The 27,883-nt window shown below is 38.8% G+C and overlaps 1 protein-coding gene across 1 annotated transcript; it reads right to left on the bottom strand.

The window, feature by feature from the left end:
• Positions 1-11,866: 11,866 nt before the first annotated feature.
• LOC132891196 (uncharacterized) lies at positions 11,867-27,883 on the bottom strand. The gene is made up of 9 exons (XM_060928663.1): positions 27,820-27,883; positions 20,108-20,371; positions 16,074-16,400; positions 15,647-15,982; positions 15,420-15,542; positions 13,064-13,135; positions 12,790-12,873; positions 12,150-12,178; positions 11,867-11,988 (listed from the first exon to the last, which is right to left on the bottom strand). Exons 2-9 carry the CDS (start codon positions 20,367-20,369, stop codon positions 11,938-11,940), a joined length of 1,284 nt encoding a protein of 427 aa, XP_060784646.1. The 5' UTR covers positions 20,370-20,371; positions 27,820-27,883; the 3' UTR covers positions 11,867-11,937.

The raw sequence follows: 27,883 nt of genomic DNA, 5'->3' as shown, positions 1-27,883 counted from the left end.
CAGTTGCAGCTGTAGGAGAGCAGATATCTTAAGGAAAGTGGTCTTATTCTCATTTATAATCACAGAAAAAGGTTAAGTCTGCTTCCCTTGTTCATGCTGGCATTTGCTTGCTCCCTCTAATCCTCGACCATCTGTATCAGCTTTGCACTGAGCACAGAAGACTGCAGAGAAATAAACCCATTAGAACGCTCATTTGTAAATATGCCCATCTGCTTTCATTACAGTCTGAAACTGGTTTTGTTTTAGTTTATTTATTTATTTATTTTATTATTAGTAGTAGTAGTAGTAATTTTTAAGACATATAAAGTTCTTGATAAGGTTTTTTTTTAATTGACAGTGAATTTCTGCCATAAAGATGTAATTTACATGCCACTGTATATACAGTACCAATCAAAAGTTTGTACACCCCTACTCATAGTTTTTTCTAGATTCTGACTATTTTCTACATTGTAGAACAATACTGAAGACATCAAAACTATGAAATAACAGAGGGAACAGATATGGAATTACGTGGTAAACCAAAAAAAAAGTGTTGAAAAATCTCATCTCATTATCTCTAGCCGCTTTATCCTTCTACAGGGTCGCAGGCAAGCTGGAGCCTATCCCAGCTGACTACGGGCGAAAGGCGGGGTACACCCTGGACAAGTCGCCAGGTCATCACAGGGCTGACACAGACACAGACAACCATTCACACTCACATTCACACCTATGGTCAATTTAGAGTCACCAGTTAACCTAACCTGCATGTCTTTGGACTGTGGGGGAAACCGGAGCACCCGGAGGAAACCCACGCGGACACGGGGAGAACATGCAAACTCCACACAGAAAGGCCCTCGCCGGCCCCGGGGCTCGAACCCAGGACCTTCTTGCTGTGAGGCGACAGCGCTAACCACTACACCACCGTGCCGCCCGTGTTGAAAAATGTTTCATATTTTAGATTCTTCAAAGTAGCTACCGTTCATGAGGTTGTCACCTGGAATGCTTTTCAATTAACAGGTGTGCCTCGTCAAAAGTTAATTAGTGCAATTTCTTGCCGCCTTAATGCGTTTGAGATCAAACAATACTTCACTTTTTCTTTCAGCCGCTCTCATTAGGGGTCGCGATAGCAGATCATCATCCACATTATTTGATTTTACGTAGGTTTTGACACCGGATGCCCTTCCTGACGCAACCCTGCCCGATCTATCCAGGCTTGGGACCAGCACTAAGTATACACTGGCTTGTGCAGTCCCAGTGGCTGGATATTTTTATCTAATCTGCATGTCTTTGAAATGTGGGAGGAAACCAGAGCACCCAGAGGAAACCCATGCAGACATGAGGAGAACATGCAAACTCCACACAGAAAGGCCCCTGTCAGCCATGAGGTTCAAACCGGGAACCTTCTTGCTGTGCGGCAACAGCATACATGTCAACCTATACGGAATGTCCGTATTTTATACGGATTTGATTCAATAAACGTAGTATACGGGCGTATAAATAAAGTTACACGGATTCTTTAAAAAAAAACTTCAATATTTATTTAGAGCTTATAATCAATTCCCATGATGATAAACGTACTGTACACCACAGACAGCCAGTAAAGAGTCTTATGAAATCGCGCGTTATCTTGTGGTAGCGAGACTTGGTTCCACTTTTGATCATGCGCACACCGCATTGCGAGAATTAAACATAGACGCCGCCTTCTGCGTAGAATCATACGTCATCCTCACCACCATATTGGATGGGGCAAAGTGGAGATTCTTCAGCCGTCTCTGGTATAGCGTCTAGACAGTAGCCGAGAATAAAGATGCCTCATTCATGTGCTGCGTTTAACTGTACCAACAGGTTTACCGTCCAAACGAGATCACATGGGATTACCTTTCACAGGTGAGACTGGAAAAATACTTTGTATTCATTCTGAAGGTTTATTGTTATTAATATTGAATAAAAAGTAACTGGGATATATCATTGCTAATTATCATTCAAATTTTAGGTAAATTATTTTAATTTGCATCTTATACGGATTTTGGAGGTTGGTTATACGGATTTTGGAGGTTGGTTATACAGATTTGATTGACCAAAGGTTGACATGTATGCAACAGTGCTAACCACTACACCACTGTGCCGCTCCATTTAAGATCAAACAGTAAATAATAAAAATACAGTAAATAGCCCTATTCCACAACTGTAGTAATCCATATTATGTCAAGTACCGCTCAACTAAGTAAAGAGAAACGACGTCCCATCATTACTTTAAAACATGAAGTGTCTTTTAATCAATAAAAATAAAGAAAAGCCTCTGAATTAGAAAGTGTGTCCAAACTTTTGACTGGTACTGTATATGAGATCAAAATATTATAAATGTTAAAAGCTGTATCTCTTTAATGATGAATATTTTAAAATAAGAGGTGTCAGACAGAACCTTATACTTCCAGGTCCTTATACTTCCAAGCCTAAGCTCTATAAATGTATATTATGTAGGTTACTGTAAGTAAAGTAATACAGACCAAAGTCTTAAAGTTTAGACAGAGCGTTCCTCGTCCCGTCCCTGTGGAACTCTATACAGAACTCAATTTTCTTTTATTCAGTTTTTATTTTATTTATATAGTGCTTTTAACAACAGTCAAAGTCACAACGTAGCTTTAGAGAAATCTGGGTCTAGACCCCTAATGAGCAAAGCAAAGGCGACAGTTGTGAGGAAAAATTCCCTCAGGACATTAGGAGGAATTATTTAGAGGTAGGGAGATTAAAAATGGAACTTATCCTCCTCTAGATGAAATAGGATAGTGGAATTATAGTAAGAAGAGTGCAAGTACAGTATGGTAAAAGGGGGTTCAGTTTAAACTGGGTTCATTTTAAGATTCGTGAGAATTCAGTCAGAGGAATGATTCATCCCGGGGTAGCATGGTGGTGTAGTGGTTAGCACTGTCACCTGACAGCAAGAAGGTTCTGGGTCTGAGCCCAGTAGCTGACGGGGGCCTTTCTGTGTGGAGTTTGCATGTTCTCCCCGTGTCTGCATGGGTTTCCTCTGGGTGCACTGGTTTCCCCTACAGTGGTTTCCCCTACAGTCCAAAGACATGCAGGTTAGGTTAACTGGTGACTAAATTGACCGTAGGTGTGAATGTGAGTGTGAATGGTTGTCTGTGTGTGTCAGCCCTGTGATGACCTGGCGACTTGTCCAGGATGTACCCCGCCTCTTGCCCATAGTCAGCTGGGATAGGCTCCAGCTTGCCTGCGACCCTGCACAGGATAAGCGGCTACAGATAATGGATGGATGAATGATTTGTCCAGCCCAAATAAACAAACAAGGAACTTTTATGTCACACACATCACACACATCACATTATCTCTAGCCGCTTTATCCTTCTACAGGGTCGCAGGCAAGCTGGAGCCTATCCCAGCTGACTACGGGCAAAAGGCGGGGTACACCCTGGACAAGTCACCAGGTCATCACAGGGCTGACACATAGACACAGACAACCATTCACACTCACATTCACACCTACGGTCAATTTAGAGTCACCAGTTAACCTAACCTGCATGTCTTTGGACTGTGGGGGAAACCGGAGCACCCGGAGGAAACCCACGCGGACACGGGGAGAACATGCAAACTCCACACAGAAAGGCCCTCGCCGGCCCCGGGGCTCGAACCCAGGACCTTCTTGCTGTGAGGCGACAGCGCTAACCACTACACCACCGTGCCGCCCCACTTTTATGTCATTTTTTTTCTATTATATGCCTTAATTTAACAATATGTACAGAGACCTTAGGCATAAACATAGACAGATACCAGGTAATTTAGATGTACTTCTTTGATGAAGCATGAAGGGATTCAAATGTGCAAATGGTTTCCACCATTTTTAAGTGCTAATGTTGTTACTAATAGTTTTTTTTTCATCCTTGCCTTTAAAGCATAAATTTTAGTTCTCATGAGCTATTCTCTGTCTGATAAAAAGCCCACATTTATGTGTTTTATTGTTTCAAGTCAGTGTAACCACTTATGATGTGGATGTTGCCAGTCATTACAGATGTGCATTTGCATAAGCCTCAGTTTTAAACTTCTGTTGACGTGTATAGGTTTGGCTGTGTTAATGTACAAAGACAAGAAGTGCAGAATCTTGCAGCAAATGTGTTGTTTGAAACACTTTGCAGAAATACTGTATAACTCATGCATTATTTCAGAGAGGACCTATAATAACTCAACCTATCTTCACACCGTACCTGGAGCTCACAGCTGTAATTCCCTGTAGCATGATGTGACTGTATCTACTCCTCACTCAGGGCAAAATAACTGGAGACAAGAGTGTGAAGCAGGCCATGTGGTGACCTTGGCAGGCTCTCCTCCACATACCTCCTATTCTACCCACACCTGCTTCATTCCTTCTTCGCTATTGTTTTATGAAGCTTTGGTGAACGAGTGCAATTTCTTTGTGGTACTGCTTTGGAAGACCTTGACAGCAAGAGCGAGCCTTCCAACTCCCCTGCTCCTCACACATGTTTGAATAGACACGCAAATCCTTTATATAACACAGAAGAACCTTGGACACATGAAGAGCGCTGTGCTTTGGTGATAAAGACATTCCAATTCTACATTTTTGTACTTTTATATTTCAAATTGAAGGACTGAAAACTGAAATGCACCGATGCTGGAGAGAGAGAGAGAGAGCATCATGCGAGGAAACATTTTTTAAATGCATATTGGCATAAGGAGAGAGAGAGAGAGAGAGCGCGCATCATGTGAGGAAACATTTTTTAAATGCATATTGGCATAAGGAAATATCATGCATAATGTGGCGGCACGGTGGTGTAGTGGTTAGCGCTGTTGCCTCACAGCAAAAAGGTCCGGGTTTGAGCCCCGTGGCCGGCGAGGGCCTTTCTGTGCGGAGTTTGCATGTTCTCCCCGTGTCCGCGTGGGTTTCCTCCAGGTGCTCCGGTTTCCCCCGCAGTCCAAAGGCATGCAGGTTAGGTTAACTGGTGACTCTAAATTGACCGTAGGTGTGAATGTGAGTGTGAATGGTTGTCTGTGTCTATGTGTCAGCCCTGTGATGACCTGGCGTCTTGTCCAGGGTGTACCCCGCCTTTCGCCCGTAGTCAGCTGGGATAGGCTCCAGCTTGCCTGCGACCCTGTAGAACAGGATAAAGCGGCTACAGATAATGAGATGAGATGAGATGCATATATGTAATAGTTATATAATGCATATGTGAAATGTGCTTTCTAACTTGAATCTCATTACAATTTTTTATATCATGTATCAGCTAAGCATAACTTTCCTGTAATATACATTACACTAATACGTTTTATCTCCTACAATGCAACAGTGCCATCTACTTTAAAAAAAAAAAAAGGAAACAGCCTGGGCTTCTCAATAAAACAATTTACAGTCTATATATCTGCTTTTATAAAACCATCCATACAGTTTAGAATATATGAAATGTGTGTGTGTGTGTGGGGGGTCATGGTTTATATCTTTTGGGAACCAAATGTCCCCACAAAGACAGGAATATCTGACAGTTTTGACCTTGAGTTGTCCCCATGGGTCCCCAGTTTTTCATAAACTGCAGTTTTTAAAAGTTAAATTAGCTAAATTAAATTTCCTTTCAGTTATTAATGATAAGGTTGAGTTTAGGCATTGCATTAATGACTGGCGTTAATAACTACGTCAATAGAAGGTCCTTCGAAGGACAGCAAGACAAGTGTGTGTGGTAAAAGTGCACAAACGTGACATGATATCCTGATATACGTATTACAACATTATGATAGTTTAATAATTTAATTTGATATTTAATTGATATTTTGATATTTAATTTGGGCGGCATGGTGGTGTAGTGGTTAGCGCTGTCACCTCACTGCAAGAAGGTCCGGGTTCGAGCCCCGTGGCCGGCGAGGGCCTTTCTGTGCGGAGTTTGCATGTTCTCCCCGTGTCCACGTGGGTTTCCTCCGGGTGCTCCGGTTTCCCCCACAGTCCAAAGACATGCAGGTTAGGTTAACTGGTGACTCTAAATTGACCGTAGGTGTGAATGTGAGTGTGAATGGTTGTCTGTGTCTATGTGTCAACCCTGTGATGACCTGGCGACTTGTCCAGGGTGTACCCCGCCTTTCGCCCGTAGTCAGCTGGGATAGGCTCCAGCTTGCTTGCGACCCTGTAGAACAGGATAAAGCGGCTAGAGATAATGAGATGAGATATTTAATTTGATATTTTGATATTTAATTTGATATTTTATTGATTTAATTTAATAATTTAGAATTTTGTGCCAGTCCATTTTATTGATAAAAGATAAAATATAAAAACAGTGGATATATATACCTTGTAAAATATCAGTTTATGACTAAATTCAATGAAGTCACAAAATTCAAGAGAGGTGCCCCTCTCATCCTGCTCAAAACGTTATACAATATTATATAACAATATTGCCCTCTAGTGCCCGTTATATGTCATTACAGCCGATATCCTTATTATCTCATTTTTTTGTGCATTAATACCTTAATACACATCATACATTATTAATACTGGTCAATATTATTATAAAGTCCATTTCAAGGGCATACTTTAAGTTGTACCAAAGTTTGATGTCAACATATAAATGTATCAAACATTTACATCAACAAAATGTTTAACATTATAGACAGTCTTCATTGGTTCCTGAGTTTAGTAGTTTTTGAAGGTTTTTTAATCATCGTTTACCAACTCATCAACATTGTTTGTCCCCTACTGCCCTCCCTGGGGTAATCAGCCCTTGATTAGCTCAATTTGCTTGCCCAGCCTAGGCCCTTTTGTTGCAAACCTTAAAATACTTCTGCACCCACAGGCATCATTTCCGCAGACACATTCTTCCTCATCCAGCCAGCTCTACCAACTAGATTCAATAACGTTCTGATTAAATTAAGCCATTACTAATTTACTGGATTTCATTACACTGGACCCACTACTGTGACCCGATTAGTACAACAAACACTAGTACATTATACACTACTAATATAAAAAGGTTTCTGTGTATTCTTTTATTGTTGTTGTTGTTGTTGATGACTGAAGCAAGTTTGTAGGAGAATAACTAGATTTGCAGTGAGATTTTGTGCTAAATACATTTCAGAGAAACAAACTGTATTGACAGATTTTTGGGGGGATACTTAAATAAGTGTTTTCTGCAAAAGTAAGTACATCAGCACAGGAGGAGCACAGAGCACAGATAAATGGCCAGTAGAAAATTAGCACAGTGGGGGAGGTAGGTTAAATTAAGGTCCTGAACTCATTTTGAAGTAACTTTAAATTTGAGCAATACACTTCATCTCATCTCATTATCTCTATCCGCTTTATCCTGTTCTACAGGGTCGCAGGCAAGCTGGAGCCTATCCCAGCTGACTACGGGCGAAAAGCGGGGTACACCCTGGACAAGTCGCCAGGTCATCACAGGGCTGACACATAGACACAGACAACCATTCACACTCACATTCACACCTACGGTCAATTTAGAGTCACCAGTTAACCTAACCTGCGTGTCGTTGGACTGTGGGGGAAACCGGAGCACCCGGAGGAAACCCACGCAGAGAACATGCAAACTCCACACAGAAAGGCCCTCGCCGGCCACGGGGCTCGAACCCGGACCTTGTTGCTGTGAGGCGACAGCGCTAACCACTACACCACCGTGCTGCCCCAGCAATACACTTATTTATTTATTTATTTATTTATTTATTTTAAATTCAGGAAACTATTAAATGTGAGTAACACCTCATGGAACTACACCACAAATTAATTTAAAGCTGGATTAAAGTTAGGAAATTAATATCTATCTATCTATCTATCTATCTATCTATCTATCTATCTATCTATCTATCTATCTATCTATCTATCTATCTATCTATCTATCTGTGGCTACAGATAATGAATGGATGGACAGATATATATGGGTCTGTCTCAGAAACTGGGTACTGTGGGGGTACCCCACTAAATATACTCACAGTCAATAAACAATACGGTTTTGAATGGTGATGTTGGTTTTAATTTGAAATAAAATGATGAAAGAAATAGTACAGATAAAACTAAATCTTTGATGTGAATACTTTATTCAGAATTTGGCAAAAATTCTGCAAATTTGTGGAAAAATGGCAGCTTGATCTGGGACATGATAAATGGTTGACTACATCGCATTCCCTTAAAAAGGTTGTAGTCCACTGAAAAGTCTACAGTTATCACTAATTGTATTTTAAGTTGTAACTTTATACACCTAAGGATTGGTGCGCTCACAGAATAATCATAACCGTAATAAAACATCATGCAAAATATTTGATCACCGTTGTAACTCCATTTTCCGCAGACCCAAAACCAATACGATCGTGTGTTTTGATCTAAACGGAAAGCCTCAGGGTCGAGGTCACTACCTCACCAAAAGTAGGAACTTAAAATCACTACGCCATATAAAAATTTAGTTATAAATCTGCAATTTTGTTTTTTAAAACGAAAGCTGAAAGTTAGGTATAGAATGTTTCTTACAGAATATGTGACGATGGTAGCTGGTCTCGTATGAATTTCTGAGCTATAAAATGAGTTGTGGTCTATTTTTTACCGTAGCGTGTTATTTGTGTGCATGGAAGGACACACATTAACAATTTGCATGTGTAGAATGGAATTTTCCACTCCAACAGTTAGAAGTTGATCGTGCTTCCATTTGCGGTCTTTCTGTTACGCGGGTGATCTGTTCGAACGTTATCACTGAAAAGGTGAGGTTTGACAGTTTTATTTTGTTTTAGTCTTGCAGTATAAGGCAATAGAATGTTTCTTTTTCATCTTACTTTCATATTTCGTAGTGTTTGCGTATTTTTGGCCAATATTTTGCAGCCACAGTCAATTTAGATCAAACTTTTGATAGAATCTACGGCCAGTCATTTTGCCCCGCCTCGCGCTCCGTCCGGTGCGGTAGTGATGTCCCGTTGCTCTTGTGCCGCAGCAGAGACCCGCGCGACCTTCAGCCGGTACAGTCGCTGTTCTTTTACCACCACCGTTATTCTCATCTTTCCGGTGTGTTCTTGATTTTTCCATTGTGTCCCATTTTGCCATATCAAATACCCAAAATGCATCATATTATTCATATTTAAGTGAATAATCAATTCAGTCATCATAACTTGGCATTTTTAACCCAAGCAATCAAAAAGAGGAAATTTATTCAATATTTTCACTCATCTGTGAAGGAGGGGCTTTAATTCTTCATGATGTAGTTATTTTATATGTAAATCAATTTTACAAGAGCATTTGAATTGTGATTAAAAAAATTTTCCACAGTGGAGGCCAGATAAAGCAAGATGCTATCTTTATTCTTATTAAACATGACAAAAGAAACATTGAGTGTTAGGTAAATGCAATAAAATGGTAAAATAAGAAAATTTATTTTTTGACCATGATGTCCCAAAAGAGAGAATAGTTTCTGAGACAGACCCATATATATAAATTGCTCCCCATCTGACAGTGTTGTCTGACAACAAACCCAATCATTTCATAGCTGAATGATGAGTCCAAATTTCAGAATATCTATTCTCACATGCACTAGAATGACTGAAGAAGACTTGGTGAGAAGCACATTGATGTCTGCATCCATGTTTTTGCAAATCAGTGAGGTGACTTTGTTAAACAATGCAGGGGACTTGGTTAAAAAATATAGAAGGCTAAATGCTAATGAATATTAACGCAATTATCACCTACAGTGTCTCACATCTACTCATGGAGTATTCACCCCTCAAAACATTCCACTTTTTGCAGTGTTACATCCTGAACTTAAACATTTGAGATTATCATGAATCTTATCATCAAAGTGTCACATGACCTCAATATGAATAAACCTGTTGCAGGAAGGCTCTGGTGTATTTTTGAGGACATATCTAAACAAAACAGCATCATGAAAATCAAAGAACTACCAAAAGTGTCTTGCAAGCATCATTAACTCCTTTATATAAATATGTAATGAATGTGGCACAACCGCACCTCATTTGGTGAGACCAAAATGTTGCGTGTTGGCCTTGGCAAAAACCTAACACTACTCATCATCCTGAGAACACTATGTCTACAGTGAAGTATGGTGGTGGTAGCATCATGATGTAAGGATACTTTTCATCAGCAGGGACTCGGAAATTGGCCAGGGGTGAGAGTACAATGGATGAAAAAAAAAAAATATATATATATATATATATATATATATATATATACACAGTTGTGTTCAAAATTATTCAACCCCCAATGCTGTAAAGGGTTTTGGGGAATTCCGTGTACATTTGTAATTGTGTTCATAATGACATCTTACAAGGACTTGTTAAAGAACCAAATGCAACTAAAATGACATCAATTGCTTTTGTAATAAAGTATTAAATGGCCTTTTTGTGATTTCTTCATTGACACAATTATTCAACCCCTTTAAGACTACCACTCTTAAGAACAGAGGTTCATTCAAGTGTTTTCAATCAGGTATTGAAAACACCTGTGGATGTCAATGAGCATCAATCAAGCATAATAAGCACCAATTAGGCAGATTTAAAAGGACTGTGATACTCCGCTCCTTCTAGACATTTACTGGTGTGTTGACAAACATGGTGAAGGCAAGAGAATGGTCCCAGAAGACAAGAGAAGAGGTTATTTCTCTTCACAAGAATGGCAGTGGATATAAGAAGATTTCCAAAATGTTAAACATTCCAAGAGATACTATCGGAAGCATCATCTGTAAATTCAAGGCAAAGGGCACAGTGGAAACGCTACCTGGTCGTGGCAGAAAGAAGATCCTGACGGCGACTGCTGTGCGCTACCTGAAGCGCCAGGTGGATAAAAATCCCCGTGTGACTGGTGAGGAACTGAAAAAAGATCTGTCAGATGTGGGCATTGAGGTTTCAGCACAGACAATAAGGCGCACACTGCGTAATGACGGCCTCTATGCCAGAACTCCCAGGCGCACCCCCTTGCTGACTCCAAAGAATAAGAAAAGTCGACTGCAGTATGCCAAAAGTCATGTGGACAAGCCACAAAAGTTTTGGGAAAGTGTTCTGTGGACTGATGAAACTAAATTAGAACTGTTTGGGCCCATGGACCAGCGCTATGTTTGGACCAGGCCTATGAAGAAAAGAACACCTTGCCTACTGTGAAGCATGGCGGGGGGTCAATTATGCTTTGGGGCTGTTTTGCTTCTAATGGTACAGGGAAGCTTCATCGTGTGCAGGGTACCATGAATTCTCTTCAGTACCAGGAAATCTTGGAAGAAAATGTGATGGAGTCTGTCACAAACCTGCGGCTTGGGAGACGTTGGACCTTTCAACAGGACAATGATCCTAAGCACACATCCAAGTCCACTAGAGCATGGTTGAAGATGAAGGGCTGGAACATTCTGGAGTGGCCATTGCAGTCAAAAGACTTAAATCCGATTGAGAACCTCTGGTGGGACCTAAAGAAGGCAGTTGCAGCGCACAAGCCTAAGAATGTGACTGAACTGGAGGCTTTTGCCCATGAAGAATGGGCTAAGATACCCGTTGGTCGCTGCAAGACACTTGTGTCAAGCTATGCTTCACGCTTGAAAGATGTTATAACTGGAAAAGGATGTTGTACTAAGTACTAAGAATGAATGTCACTTGGGGGTTGAATAAAACTGATAATGATGTGAGCACAGAAAAGACATTTGTGGTCATTTTATTATAAATGTTATGTTATATTTGTCTAATTTACAAGTGCCTCTTTGATGTAATTGTAAATAAGATGACTGAAATGATCAAAATCAATGTCAAACTGGCCAAAACACTCAATTTCAGTGGGGGTTGAATAATTGTGAACACAACTGTGTGTGTGTATATATATATATATATATATATATATATATATATATATATATATATATATATAAAATTGGCAGGATCACAAAGTGCATAAAGTACACATCACAGTGGTGATGTGGTCAAAATATTTTAAATGAACCTCAGCATACAGACGATTCCAGCTTCTCACTTCAAGTTAATAGTTGAGTAGATGACTGAGTCACTGCTATTTGGCATCTGTTGAAATCACAGAAGGGACAAAATACAGAGACACAAAGATTTGTCAGTTATTACAAGAACAGGCGTCTATCAGTGAGCCTCATATCAGAATACAGGATCTTATAGGCTACTGTGTAAATTGCAAAAGCTTACATGGGAATATATCGGTTATTGCTTACCTTGTTCATTTTAAAATTCCCACTAGCTCCTGCAAAGATAATTTAAAACACTGCTGTGAGGTATATAGCAGCTACTTTACAGTTTATTACATAGAGCAGCAGTGGTGTATTCAAAAATCAAAATTAATACTGTTCCATTTATAAACTATGGTTTACAAATCCAAACTGTTTCATAGACAATAATTAATTATACTGTACTGAGGGCGAAAACATGGCAGAGCTGGAGAAGCAGAAAAGCTGATTTCATTAAGAAAATATTCTGACTTATATTTTCCCACTATGACATTATCATGAAAAATAAACCTATGGTTATTAAATCTCATTATAGACATGAAATCTTGTTCGGTCGGAAGGTCGTTTTGCTATATAATTTAAAGCATATATTCTTTAAAAATAGAAAAAGGTATTATCTTACCAGGGAATAAAGTTTTTAAAATTTAAATGAGTAAAAATGTGTCCTTCATATTTATTTTATACTAATCTCATAATATTAAACATTGGAGCAATATGTCTGTATTTAAGATATTCTCACTTGCAGAGAAACCTTTTTAATGTAGTATACAACCCTGTAGAACAGTATTGAGTCCTAGTGGCGTGAGCAGAAAAAAGAAATAGAGCTGGAACTGATCTCTAATTGTACCATGATCAGATTCCACTATGGTGATGCAGGCATAGTGGAGCTCTTCTTCGCCTTTTTCTTCTTCTGCTTTTACCATGCCAGTATCTAATGAGAAAGAATGACAGCTATTATGCAACTTATGCTATTAAGAAAAAAATGTTTTACCTTAAGTAATATTTTTATTCACCAAATATGATTAGAAAACCAAAATTATTTATTTAAACCTTCAGTCAATTGCTGCAACCTATGTTTTTTAGATACATTACTAGTAGAACCACAGTAAGTTATACAGTACCTATGTTACCGTGAGCTGAATCTGAATGGCATGGATCAACTTTGCGTTTCCTCTTGATCACACATGGTCTATCTAGAGTAATGCATAAAAACACAAAGATGTAAGATTTGCTTAGTGAAGTGCTGTTGTAAGCTGTTCCCAGAACATCATTTCATTACGTGGATTGTACTGTGCCCCAAATCACATAATATGCACTAAGGCGTATTCCTAAATAAATAAAGACACCACTAGTGTATAGATATATTTTACTGCTAATTATCTGTTGCTGTTATTGTCATTTCTTCAGTGTTAAAGAAGTGTAATGAAAATTAAAACATTTTTGTGCACATCAACATGACTAGAGATCCAGTACACATTGTAAGCTCTTTGTGAACCACGACTTCAGCAGTCAGACGAAGCCAAGAAGATGTCAAGAAATCCTGATGAAACAGCTAATCTTTATTTGGGGTTAATCAGGATCACTTCACTGGTGTTTGTAATTAATTGTGAACAGGAGTTTGAATGTAATTGGATAATTCTGAGCATAGTCACATGCTCCATTATAAAATGGTGTGCAAACTTATGTAATCAGATCATTTTAAGTTTCATTTCTTTTTTCCACCGAAAATGTTTCTGTTTGTTTTTCATTTGAATTGTGTTGGTTGCTATATTCCATTAAAGGGAAAAAATCTGGCATGATTTTTTTTACATCACAAAAACCTGAAATTTCTAACAGGGTCATGTAGACATTTTATATTTATGTAACTAAAAGACCAAACTAAACCCCCATATCTGTTTGCATCTACTGAATATACATAGTTTAATTAGCCATAGTCTCTTGACTTTTTTTTTTAAACTCCCCTGGCTGGCAGTAAAGGTTGGCTGCAGACAGATGTAAGTGCAGGAAGGAGTTTATTAACAACAGGCATGCACAAAACCACAAGGTAGAAGCAGAGTCATGAAAACAGGCAAGGGTCATATGATGCACAAACAGGACATCAGAGGAAATGCAGAGCAGAGTTGAGAAAACAGAAAGCAGAATCGATAACCAGAGTAACTAAACAGAATAAAAAGTGAGGCAATGCGACACACAGGGTATAACATGTATACTTTGCAAAGTCCTTAAGTTATTGGCATCCTTATACGTGCATGCTGATTGTGCTCTAATCTGGGACAGGTGCATATGATAATTAGCCCTTGTGGTGTGTGCAGTGCACAAATGCATGTGGATGAGAGTAACAGTTCAAAGTTCATCAAGCATGCTGATGTGACAGAACCCCACCCCACCCCCAAAGAGCTCCCTCCAGGAGCTAAAAACCTCCTTAGTCAGCCCCAGGGATGAGGACCTGACGCTGGACAAAGTCCCCTTGGAGCTCTGCTCTGGCTTGGGAATGATGTGGCACCAGCACCTGGGCTTCGGCGGAGGCTTGGGTTCCAATCGGGCCTTGAATGGGAGCATAGATATAAGTGGAAGCTTTTGTTCAGGCTTAGACATGAACATGGGCATGAGGATGAACAGGGACTCAGGCATAGACACGACTGTGGACGCCAACATAGACATGGGCTTGAGGATGGGCAAAGACATGGGATCAGGCATAGACATGGGTTCAGGCATAGACGTAGGCTTGGGCATGGACCCTGTGGTTGACATGGGCATGAATTCAGGTGTGGACCTGGACTCGAACATAGACATGGACTCAGGTGTGGACCTGGGCTTAAGCATGGGCATGGACCCTGGTGTCAGCATGGGCATGGACTCAAGGGTGGACCTGGGCTTGAGCATGGGCATGGACTCAGGTGTGGACCTGGGCTTGGGCATGGACTCAAGGGTGGACCTGGGCTTTAACATAGGCATGGACCATGGCATGGGCATGGATTCGAAAATGGGAGTGGACACAGGCATGTGCAAAACCATAAGGCAGAAGCAGAGTCATGAAAACAGACAAGGGTCATACGAGGTGCAAACAGAATATCAGAGGAAATGCAGAGCAGATTCGAGAAAACAGAAAGTGGAGTCAATAACCAGAGTAAAAGGCTAGGCAATGTGAGACCCAGGGTACAATGCATATACAGTACTTCGCAAAGTCCTTAAGTTATTGGTGTCCTTACATACGCACGCTGATTGCGCTCTAATCCGGGACAGGTGCATATGATAATCAGCCTTACGGTGTGCGCAGTGCATGATTGTGTGTGGACGAGAGTAGCAGTTTGCGCTGATGTGACACTGGCTTAATTTTTTTGTTTAACCTAAAAATCTTTACATATTGCAGCTTTAACTAGGTGCTAGTGATGATGAATGTGTACCTTGAAATTAAGGTTTTTATATCCTAAACCTGTTATTTATATAAGCAGTATTTAGAATAACAGGTGTGCTTACCTGTGGAAGATTTTCTTTGACTGTAAAACAACACAGCTCCAAGCAAAACCACCACACACCCGGACACAGTGAACACAACGATGACCACAGTCTGGGTGTCACTGCCCTCTTCCACAATGTTTCCTATAGAGATGCAGTAAATCCTAACCAAAACGTACATGAATCGGAGAAGATAATCAAAATGAACCTGCAACTGCTGCTAGTGAACACATGTAAAAGAGCATTACCCTGGGTGGAGAGAGCTGTGGTATGTTTTGGTAAAGCTGTACAAGGCTCTTTTCTCAATGACTGAACGAGGTGAAGTGTTACTGGGGCCAGAGCTCTGAGTGTGTTCTCAGTAAACACAGCACACTGGCAGATAAGCTGGTCCTCAAAGACACTGTTCAGTGTTACACTGACTTTCCTCTTCATATCTCTTTGTGTCAAGACTTCCTGTTTAATTAGCATTGCTCTGTTTCCCTCCATCCTCAGCCAGGCCAGAATAACTTCCTCTCTCAAATCAGACACCTCGCAGGTCAGATCCACTGACTGATTCCTGACCATGACAGCAGGCTCTGTGAAGACTAAGATTAATACATGTCAGAACAAATATTTCACAGTATTCTAACTATATTACTGAACAAAAGGATAAAAGTTCACTGATGAGTTACGAACCTCTTAGAGTGTGGAGTGTTAAGGATGAATAGGTCGTGTTATCATTCACAAGACATCTGTATGTTCCACTGTAATTGAATTTCACAGGTGAGATGTGAAAGATGAAATCATTTCCATTGTAGAATGTAGATGAATGCTTCCCCGGTACAATTCCTCCACATATGCTGAGTTTCTTCTCTTTTTCTGCAGCTATCATTACCTCTTTTGTTTGGTTTAGCTGCCAGATCCACATTATTCTGTTGTAAGACTTTTTGGACTTGCAGCTGAGGGTCAAATTACTACTGTTGGAGCTTTCTCTGTATAGAATATACTTCTTTGATTGTGCATCTAAAAAGACATCAAGCACAGAACACACTTTTAGGTTTTCTTTTAATCTCTTTATTGCTAACTCAAATTTAAGACCTCAGCATATATCACAATGACTACAAAAGGATACTGCCACAGTTTTAGAGGAAAAGTTTTGATTTTAGAATGAACTGGATGCAGTTGCTTATCAGGAAAAACGTCCAATTCAATTAAAGTGTGGATAATGTGTTAAATTCTCATCTCATCTCATTATCTCTAGCCGCTTTATCCTGTTCTACAGGGTCGCAGGCAAGCTGGAGCCTATCCCAGCTGACTACGGGCGAAAGGCGGGGTACACCCTGGACAAGTCGCCAGGTCATCACAGGGCTGACACATACCGTAGACACAGACAACCATTCACACTCACATTCACACCTATGGTCAATTTAGAGTCACCAGTTAACCTAACCTGCATGTCTTTGGACTGTGGGGGAAACCGGAGCACCCGGAGGAAACCCACGCGGACACGGGGAGAACATGCAAACTCCGCACAGAAAGGCCCTCGCCGACCACGGGGCTCGAACCCGGACCTTCTTGCTGTGAGGCGACAGCGCTAACCACTACACCACCGTGCCGCCGTGTTAAATTCTTATGCAATTAAAAGTGGAATTATCCACTCAAGTGAAAGTAAAAAAAAGTTGTCATGAAATTCAGTTTGTGCTGTGTTTTCATATGAAAATTGCCATCATGTAAAACTAACTAATTAATCAGAAGTAAAATATCATGTACAGTACCAGTCAATGCTCAGTCAGCATGTACACCTACTCAGAGGTTTTTCTGTATGTTGACTATTCTCTACATTGTCGAACAACACTGAAGACATCAAAACTATGAAATAACCAATGGAACAGATATGGAATTATGCGGTAAACGAAAATATTGTTAAAAAACCTAAATATTTCATATTTCAGATTCTTCAAAGTAGCCACCGTTTTCCTTGATGACACTTTGCACACTATTGTCATTATCTTAACCAGCTTCATGAGGTAGTCACCAAGAATGCTTTTCAATTAACAGGCGCCTCGTCAAAAGTTAATTAGTGCAATTTCTTGCCTTCTTAATGTGTTTGAGATGAAACAGTAAATAATAAAAAATACAGTAAATAGCCCTATTCCACAACTGTAGTAATCCATATTATGTCAAGAAGCGCTCAACTAAGTAAAGAGAAACGACATCCATCATTACTTCAAGACATGAAGTGACTTTTAATTAATAAAAATAAAGAAAAGACATTGAATTAGAACTTATCCAAACATTTGACTGGTACTGTAAATAACCAAAACTTACCATTAAGTAGAATTTGACTTTCTGCCTCATCAATTATGTTTGTTACTGGAATGCTAGTTTAACCTGGCATTAGCAAAGAAACAGCCTAACAGTGAAATATGGTCAGTTAATGTTAGCAAACTAGCAAAACCATTTTAAACAGCTTTTTCAAATTAGATTCTGTTAGATTCCACATTGGGTGGCATGCCAGTGCAGTGGTTAGCACTGTTGCCTCACAGCAAGAAGTTTCTGAGATCGACCCCAGGCCAACTGGGGCCTTTCCAGGGCCTTTCTCCCTGTACAGTACCTGTGTGGGTTTCTTCTGGGTCCTCCAGTTTCTTCCCACAGTCCAAAGACATGTGGATTTGGTTAACTAACTACTGTAAATAACCCTAACCTATGACTACATCATCGTTTGTTAACCGCAATGCATTATGGGCGATACCCTGGGTCAGCTCCACTATATTGTTTACTTTCACCTTGTTAAACACTTCATTGTTCTGTCTAACTGGTTTTAACCATGCCTAAAGTGCATTGTTGTGCGCCTAACTGTCTCCACAACAAAGGGAACACCTCATTTGAGCTTTTATCAGCTGCCAGTCAAGAAGAAGAGAAGAAAAAAATGGATAAGTTTAATCCGCAACGAAAACCTTCGAACTGAATTGAAATGGACAAGTGTTTGTAGCTTACATTTCTCTGGTGGGAAAAAGACATACTTAAACTGTGACCCAGCAATATTTCCATGGTTTGTGGAATGGCCTTCGGCTATAGATGATTCTAACAATCAACACTATTTATCATCTGAAGCTAGTGATATTCCAAAGTCTTTAAAGCAAAGAAGCATTCTTCAGCCTTTGTCTCTCAACGTGCTGAAGCACTCGGCAGCCGAACGAGCCTGTCGGACTGATAAAACTCCCAAACCACGAAGGGTTCTCATTTGGGTATGTATAATGCTCAGTGTACCTCACTAGCGGCATTTATTGAAGTAAATGCATTTATACTGAACATGACACGGCAGATCAGCGGGTTTCCAAAGATTTTTTTTGTAATGTTTCCTGATATCAAGTTTTATTTAACTAATCACTCATTTTGATAAGACATTCTGAGATTTGATGTTGTTGTACAGTGTGGTCGACTCGGTCAATCTCTAGGTTGTACGAATTCTTGTCACTTACGTCTTACCTTCTCACCAAGCTTGATTTGGATTCTGATTTTCCTGCTGTAAACCCTCAACATGTTATCCACCTCTTTAAATCACCAATTTCATTGTCTTCCACGACAGATCATGGCAAAATTGCTCCTCTCACATAAAATTAATCTAACATCCACTATATTGCACAACTACCGACCCCGGCTATCCCCCATAATGCATTGCAATAAACAAGTGCAATTGTGATGGGCAAATGTGCAATTATCATGCCTAATTGTGCAATATTTTCACTTATTACTGTGCAATAACCCACTATATCATAGGACACACCCTAGATACATAGAATTACTTTTTTTTAAAAAAGCAGTTCTTGTATAGATGTTTATCTTTTTTTCATTGACTAATCTATCTATCTCTTTTACTTGAATGTTTATCTTGTACAGATCTGACCCCCCACCCCCCCACCCCAGTAAGTGTTTGTATGAATACACTGACTGGATTGCATGCTTCAATTTCACTGTACTGTATGGTGCAGTGACAATAAAAGAATCTTGAATCTTGAAGTGATGATGTAGTTATGCTTAGGGGCTATTGCCCATCATTGTGAATGGTTGTTTGTCTCTGTATTAGTCCTGCGATAGATTAGTGACCTTGCCAGTGTATATCCCGCCTCTTGCCTGAAGTCAGCTGGTATTGGCTCCAGCTTTCCCTGTGACCCTGATGGCTAAGTGGTATAGATGATGGATGGATAGATTCCATGCCTTCAAAGGAGATGCCTCATTTTATCCATGTCATTATTTAGTCCAGCAAATTGAAAGGATTTAGTGAGGTAGAGCCAGGGGCGTACCTCCTCAAGTTCCACACTACAGTCAAGTGACTTATCAATCCTCAGATGCACACAGATAGCTATATCACTAATGACATTGTGTAGCAGAAGAAGATCACCACAGGTGATGAATTGGAAAGATTCCTTCTTTTTTTCTACATTGATGAACAAAAGCCCATTACATTGACAAACAGAACACAGTCATTGGCTGGATGAGAGAATAAGATACCTTTGTGATTTGTAAGGAGCATTTTTAAGGTCTCAATTAAATAAAGTAAGGTGTAAAAGGTTTTTTTGTGTGTGTGTGTGTGTGTGTGTGTGAAAATCTAGCAGACAAGTATTCAATTCAATAAAACTCAAATGAGTAAAAATTCCCCAAAATAATATTTAAATATAGTAACAAAGGACAATTAGTCAAGTATTTTCCAGTTTACATAACATACTCACATTCTGACACTTCCAGTGTTTGAGTCCTATGAATGTCTTTCTTTCCCTGGTGTCTCTGTGTGCAGTAGTATTTTCCCCGACTGCGATGGTTGACATTGTGTAAAATGATGTAGGCAGTGTTGTTGTAGAACAGAGTGCTGTTAGGAACAGGAGCTTCCTCTCTCTCCCACTGCACAGTGGAGGATTCTGGGAGGTCAGACACCTCACAGCTCAGTGTCACATCAGTTCCATGCTGAGCTTCTAGAAGCAGAGTGTTATCCATATCTGCTGGCAGAGCAAGGCTTTGACTAAAACATTAATCTTTGATTGATTGATTGATTGATTCCGAACAGTAAAGAAGATATAAAAACAAACAAAAAAACAAAAAATAAAAGTAAAAAATGCAATCATCAAAACATCATCATAAACAGAATAGCGTAGCCACAAGGCAATAACATAATAATGTTCGGCAAGGATTAGGAAGAAGTAAATAACTTATCAAATCCTAACCCTCTATACCACCGTTAATCAAATGTCACTTTCCACCATAATAAACTATATATACCCTCCTAGGACCTGGCGTCCATATGCGTGGACATCACATTTTGGGTTGTCTAGACCACAACAGTCAGTGCGTTTACATGCACATAGAGAAAATCGAATTTCTGCTGTTGCTCGACTGAAATCGAAGTTCTAAATGCCATGGAAACACCTTAGCTCAGCTGAAATCGAACTGAACTTGATTTCTCGTAATCGAGCTACACGACCTAGATTATGTGATTGTAGCCGAGCTACTTAGTGCATGTAAACCCTATCGAGCTACGTAGTCGAGCTACTTACTTCAGCACTGCCCCTTCCGGAAGTGACGAGTGACGAGACCACAAGCGGGAAACACAACAGCCTCGGTCGGCATGACAACGAATTATGACAACGGCATGAATCTTTTCTTTTTGTGGCATTGTTTGCACTGTTAAAATTTAGCTCACTTACTGTATCACCAAATACATCTGTACAGCTGTTGCATAGCTGTGAATTGTGTACATAAACAAGTCATTGTATTTGTGTGTGTGTGTGTGTGTATATATATATATATATATATATATATATATATATATATATATATATATATATATATGTCCAACATCTGAAGAATGTCAATAAAAACAAAACAATTGAACTTTTTGTGCGTTTATTAAGACATAAGTTAAATTGTAATAAAAAAAAAATTTTTGTAAGCAAAAAATGGACTTTAGAAAAATATACAATTGTGTAAAATAAGTTGTCTTACAAAACAGTGGTCTGCGCAGGACAGTTTGTAGCCATACAGTCTGTTAGAGCAAGCCTAACAGCTTGAGCACGGAACTTGTGAACACGGAACTGCCAGTGTTGCCAGATTGGGCGGTTTTAGGTGCATTTTGGCGGATTTGAACATGTTTTGGGCTGGAAAACGTCAGCAGTATCTGGCAACACTGCTGATAACTTGGTTTATACTCTTGAATAGCTCTTCTTCATGACGACAACCGGAAGTGTACCAACACGATGGGGCGTGTAGTGCCACCTGTGGCTCGGGTGCACAATGTACCTCACACAATAGCTCGATTTCCTTGTGTGCATGTAGGATTGGATTTCTCTGGCACCCCTGCTGGGACCCTTAGCTCGATTACTGACAATAGTTCGATTTGGATGTGCATGTAAACGTACTGACTAAATTTTGCTCTACAAGGGCCTGGTGTCCACTTATGAGGCCATTATACTGTTACCTAGTGGTGGCAGAAGAGTATAACACATTACAGGTTAGATTCAAGATGGCTGACAACACACCCAGAAGTTCAGATGGCAACTCCCGATCCAAACATCGACCAGGTAAAAAATTTGATCAGATGATTCTTGGCTGATTCTTGTTCAGATATGTATAAAAGTGTTCAATGTTTGTTATGGAAGTCAAATTTTACAAAAGTTAGTAACTGTAACGATTTACTATGTCACTAAACATGATGTACACACGTGGACTTGCGGACTTAGTTTTGTTAGTTTATTGACAATGTCCACAAATGTGGACAGAGGGAGTCATATTATGCTAGCAACAAAATGTGAGAATGAAATTGTATTTTGGGATGATTTAGGCAAAAAAAAACAATAGTTTACTACAGTACAAGCAGATATAGCATGTTTTATAAATAAATCTACATAATTTTTAATTTGATTTTTCTCATGATGTATTTTTCCAGAGCGTTATTCTCTGTCAAAAGCACTGGAGTTACTGGGGTTAATTGGTGGAGACAACTCAGAGGTGGAAGATTTGTCAGACATTGATGATCCTGTAGGGGATGCTGAATATCAACCCCCATGACAGGAGCCAAGCAGCAGTGAGGAGGACAGTAGTGGGTATGAAGACCCCATTCCACAGCCCTCTCAGCTTATCAGGGGACGTAAACGTCTCCGTGATGAATATGAAGGATATCGTTCAGATCGTGACATTGCCAGTTCACGCACTCCTAGACGTCGCTCTCGGACACAGCAAGATGAGGCTGATGTCTCAAACAATGTCCCTGAAGAAACAACACCAGGACCAAGCCATCAAGAACAGTCCAAGAAAGGGCATGGGATGCGATGGAGGGCTTCTTCACTAACACCAAATCAAGCCCAGTTTGAGCATGAGGAGGAAACTGTGCAGGACAGAGAGATAGAACAGTATATTGATAAAGATTTGATGAAAATGATTGCAGATTGCTCTAATGCTACATCACTGGCTAGAAGTGGGAACCCACTCAACACATCCACTGATGAAATATATCATTTTTTTGGTGCCTGTATTTTGATGTCTTGCGTACCGTATTCTGCAATCAGGATGTACTGGTCCAAAACCTTTAAATTCCCTGCCATCACTGACAAGTTCACACGTGACAGATTCTTCAGACTGAGGAGATCACTCAAAGTGCTCATTGATGATGATGTTCCAGAGGATCTGAGAGAGTGTGATAAATTCTGGAAGGTGAGGCCTTTTCTGAACCACATTCTGAAAGGCTGCAAATCTCAGGCTCGACCAGAATGCGTTTCCATTGATGAGCAGATGATTCCATTCACAGGAGCTTGTCCGTGCCGACAATATCTGCCAATGAAACCAAGTCCAGTTGGCATGAAAAACTGTTTGTGCAACAGCAGATGGTATTGTGCTGGATTTTGACATCAAGGTGCAGATGCACTCCTTGAGCAGGTTGAAGAACCAGGGGATCTGGGTTTGGGAGGCTTGGTTATAGATCGTCTGTCTCAAACTCTGCATCCTAATACAAATATCTACTGTGATTGGTTCTTCACATCCATCCAAGGTGTGGAACACATGATGAAGAAGCAGATGTATGTAACTGGTACAGTTATGAAGAATCGGGTCGCTGCAGCAGTACAGAAGCTACCAACTGACAAAAGAATGAAAAAGGATGGAAGAGGTACCTCAGCACAAGTTACCACTGAGGATGGAAAGATTTGCGTGGTGAAGTGGTATGACAATAAACCGGTATTGATGATGTCTGCTGTTCATGATAGAGAGCCAGAAGACTACTGCCAGGGATGGGACAAAAAGCTAAAACGATATGTGACCATCTCGCGACCAAATATCATCCGTGAATACAACTCCAAGATGGGTGGAGTTGACCTTGTCGATAGAATGATGAGTTACTATCGCATGAGTGGCCGTACAAAGAAATGGACGCTGCGGATGCTAATGCGCTTTACAGATCTGGCTTTAGCCAACAGCTGGCTACTGTATCGCAAAGACCTACCTGTATGTGGCACACCAAAGAAGAACATCATGCAGTTCCTTGAATTTCGTATGGAAGTGGCCATGACCTTCTTGGCTCAGCATGCCAATGACAACTCTGACTTTTCAGAGCAGGAAGACGACCCAGAAGTGTCATTCCAAGGGAAAAAGTGTCCAGTGAAGCCATTGCCCCATGTCTCATTCCGCAGGAGGGCTAATGCACATCTGCCAGAGATGGTAAACATGAAGAATGCAGCGCACTGCAGAGCCAAAGGTTGCTCAGGGAAAACTCGAGTGCAGTGTGTTACATGCAAGGTGTTCCTCTGCTTACAGGCAGATCGCAACTGTTACACAGCCTTTCACACATAGGTGTAAACATGTTCCCATAGGGAAAAAAAAGTTTGAAGTAGCAGTTTTGGAGTGTAAGTGAAATGTTTCGTGCAATGTTCATGCAGTGTTCAAAAATTTAAACGAACAGTAACAATACAAAATGTTTGTTTTTTACTTTGTTACGTCTTTGTGCAACTGTTGAAGCAGCACTTTAAATGAGCCATATTGCTCAAAAGGGCACAATTGTTGTTTCTATTTTTGTTTTGCACTCAAGAAAAATGCTGCTGTGTTCAGGCACAAAATAAAGAGTTTTGCACATCATTACTTAATTGTGACTTCATTGTGTTTTATTGAAATCCAAAACGAAAGTCCTCATAGGTGGACATCATTTTTCTCAGAAACTACATCATGTAAAAAGATAATTCTTTGTTTTTACACTCATCAGGTGCCAATCAGCCCAAATAGCAAAGAGAAATTAAAAATACATGCCATACAAGAGTTCGGGTTTTAGGAGGATACAAAAGAAAGCAAAATCAACAAAAAAAACCATATAATATCGCCCAAATCAAATCATATATATATATACAAATACTTATGCTATGCATATATACACACATACAATACATATATACAGTACATATATATATATATAATATACACATACCTATGACTATACACATCCATACGTACACAGACGGCCATATAATTATGCATATTATGCTTATATATTATATACAATTATGCAATATATATATATATATATATATATATATATATATACACACACACACACACACACACAAATACTCACTTTTTATATAATATATCCGAATGTACCCATACCCACATATATACACTTATATTATCAATAGCATGTTATTGTAATTCCTCCTCCCTATACCTCATAAAGATCTGTTCCTTATACCTTTTTTTGAACTGGTTTATAGTTGTACATTTCATGAGCTCCACATTCAAACTGTTCCATAGCTTTACTCCACAAATAGAGATACTGAACATTTTTAATGTTGTCCTAGCACTGCGAATTTTAAATTTCAATTTCCCCCTAAAATTATAGCCCCCCTCTCTATCCGAGAACATTATTTGGATATTCCTTGGTACTTTATAATTCCTTACTTTGTACATTACTAAAGCAGTTTTATATTCTATAATATCCCTGAATTTTAAACATTTTGAATTTAAGAATAGTGAATTAGTATGATCTCGGTAACCAGCACTATAAATTATTCTTATAGCTCTTTTTTGAAGTATAGTTATTGCATGAAGTGAACATTTATACGTATTTCCCCACACTACTGAGCAGTAATTTAAGTACGATAAAACCAGGGAACAGTAAAGAATGCGGAGTGAATTATAGTCCAGGACGTGCTTAGCTTTACTCAACACAGATATGCTTCTTGATAGTTTCATTAGTATGTATTTTATATGTGATTTCCAATTAATTCTATCATCTATTATTACCCCAAGAAATTTATTATTAGAAACTCTTTCAATATCAACACCATCTACGTGTACATTTATTGCCCTATTTATTTTATAATTATTAAATAACATAATTTTTGTTTTAGACAGATTTAATGATAATTTATTTCGATCAAACCAACTTTTTAACCTGCACAATTCTGAAGAGATTATGTTTTCTAACTCATGTAAATTTGTTCCAGAACAAAACATATTTGTGTCATCTGCAAATAATACCATCTTAAATATCTTTGATACATTGCACATATCATTTATATAAAGAATAAACAGTTTAGGACCCAATACTGGCCCCTGAGGGACACCACAATCAATATTCAAACAAGTTGAGACAGAGTCACCCAACTTCACAAATTGTGTCCTGTTGCTCAAATAACTTTTTATCCAATTTAATACAACTCCCCTTATCCCATATTGTTCCATCTTATTAATTAATATATCATGATTAATAGTATCAAAAGCTTTTTGAAGATCAATAAATATCCCAGCGACATGTTTATCATCTATAGAGTTACTGATTTCTTCAATTGATTCCATTAGTGCCATCTCTGTTGATCTATTTGCTCTAAATCCATATTGATTATCACTGAGTAGTTTGTATTTTTCAATGAATTTATCTAATCTGTTATTGAATAGTTTTTCAAGAATTTTGGAGAACTGAGGAAGTAAAGAAACAAGTCTGTAATTTGTGAAGTTGTGTTTGTCCCCAGATTTATACAATGGAATTACTTTTGCTATTTTCATATTGCTTGGAAATGTACCGGTTTGAAATGACAAGTTACAGATGTATGTTAATGGTTTAGAAATCCCCCCAATAATAGTTTTCACTAGTTTCATATCAATATCATTACAATCTGTGGATATTTTATTACTATATTTATTAACTATATCAATAATTTCCTTCTCATCTACTGGTGTAAGAAACACAGAACAAGAATTCCTCTTTATAATATTATCTATACAATCATCATTTGTTACTGGATCAGAGATATTTTGAGCTAATCTTGGTCCAACATTAACAAAAAAATTATTAACACTATTAGCAACTACATCCATGTTATAATTTTCGATACCTTTGTCATTAAAGTATTTAGGGTAATGTATTTGTCCAGAACCATCTTTAATAATACTATTTTATATATTCCATATTCCTTTAATATTATTTTTGTTATTATATATTAATTTACCATAATAATCCTTCCTACATCTCCTTATGATACTTGTTAACTTGTTTTTATATTTTTTATATTTATTTTCTGCCTCTTTGGTTCTTAATTTAATAAATTCTCTATATAGAGTGTTTTTCTTCTTACAGGCATTTTGTAATCCCTTAGTAATCCAAGGTTAGTCATTATAGTTTTGTTTTGTACTATATTGCTTCAGTGGGCAATTTTTATCATATAATAATTTGAATATACTTAAAGTTATCATATGCTCTATCAATGCTATTCTCTATATAAACTGATTCCCAGTCTTGGATTAATAAATCATTATTTAATGCAAACATGGCTTCCTCAGTCCTAACTCTTCTATACTTCAGTTTATGGTCTGTCACATTTCTCTTATGATTACGGTCATAAATTGTAAAAACTGGTAGATGATCACTAATATAATTGATTAATATTCCACTTATAATGTTATTATCTATATCATTGGTAAATATATTATCTATTAAGGTAGCACTAAAATCTTTCATGTTGCTGTTAATGTATCCTGCAGAAGCAGTGTGAATAATATTTGTTTATATTTTTTTATGACTTAGTTGTCTGTCCTTGACTTTTGGACTGATTAGAGAAGTATTTATGTAACAGCTACTGAGTTCAGTAGGGACCTGTGCCCCAGCTGTTACCGAATGCTGTGACTGGAGAACATCTGCAGGTTTCCAAATAACCAGTTTCACTTCAAGATTATCAGAGTCCTGACAAATTATTATATCAGAGCTTGTAGACTCCCAACATTATTATTATTATTATTATTATTATTATTATTATTATTATTATTATTATTGTTGTTGTTGTTATTACTAACCTACCAATTGCATAGTATCATGCTGTATAATGGTTACAGTTATGTGACTTGATTCTCATTTCACACTGGAAGTACAATAAGTTAAAATAAAAATTAAAAAAAGGAAACAAAACAAAAAACTTACCTTGATTCAACTTGGCTTGAATTCTGCAGTAGAATATTGATACCCCGGTAAAGACATTTAACAG

Source organism: Neoarius graeffei, chromosome 9, assembly GCF_027579695.1.
Source record: "Neoarius graeffei isolate fNeoGra1 chromosome 9, fNeoGra1.pri, whole genome shotgun sequence".
Taxonomy (NCBI): domain Eukaryota; kingdom Metazoa; phylum Chordata; class Actinopteri; order Siluriformes; family Ariidae; genus Neoarius; species Neoarius graeffei.
The sequence above is the reverse complement of the archived record's forward strand: the minus strand, read 5'-3'. Positions and strand labels throughout refer to the sequence as shown.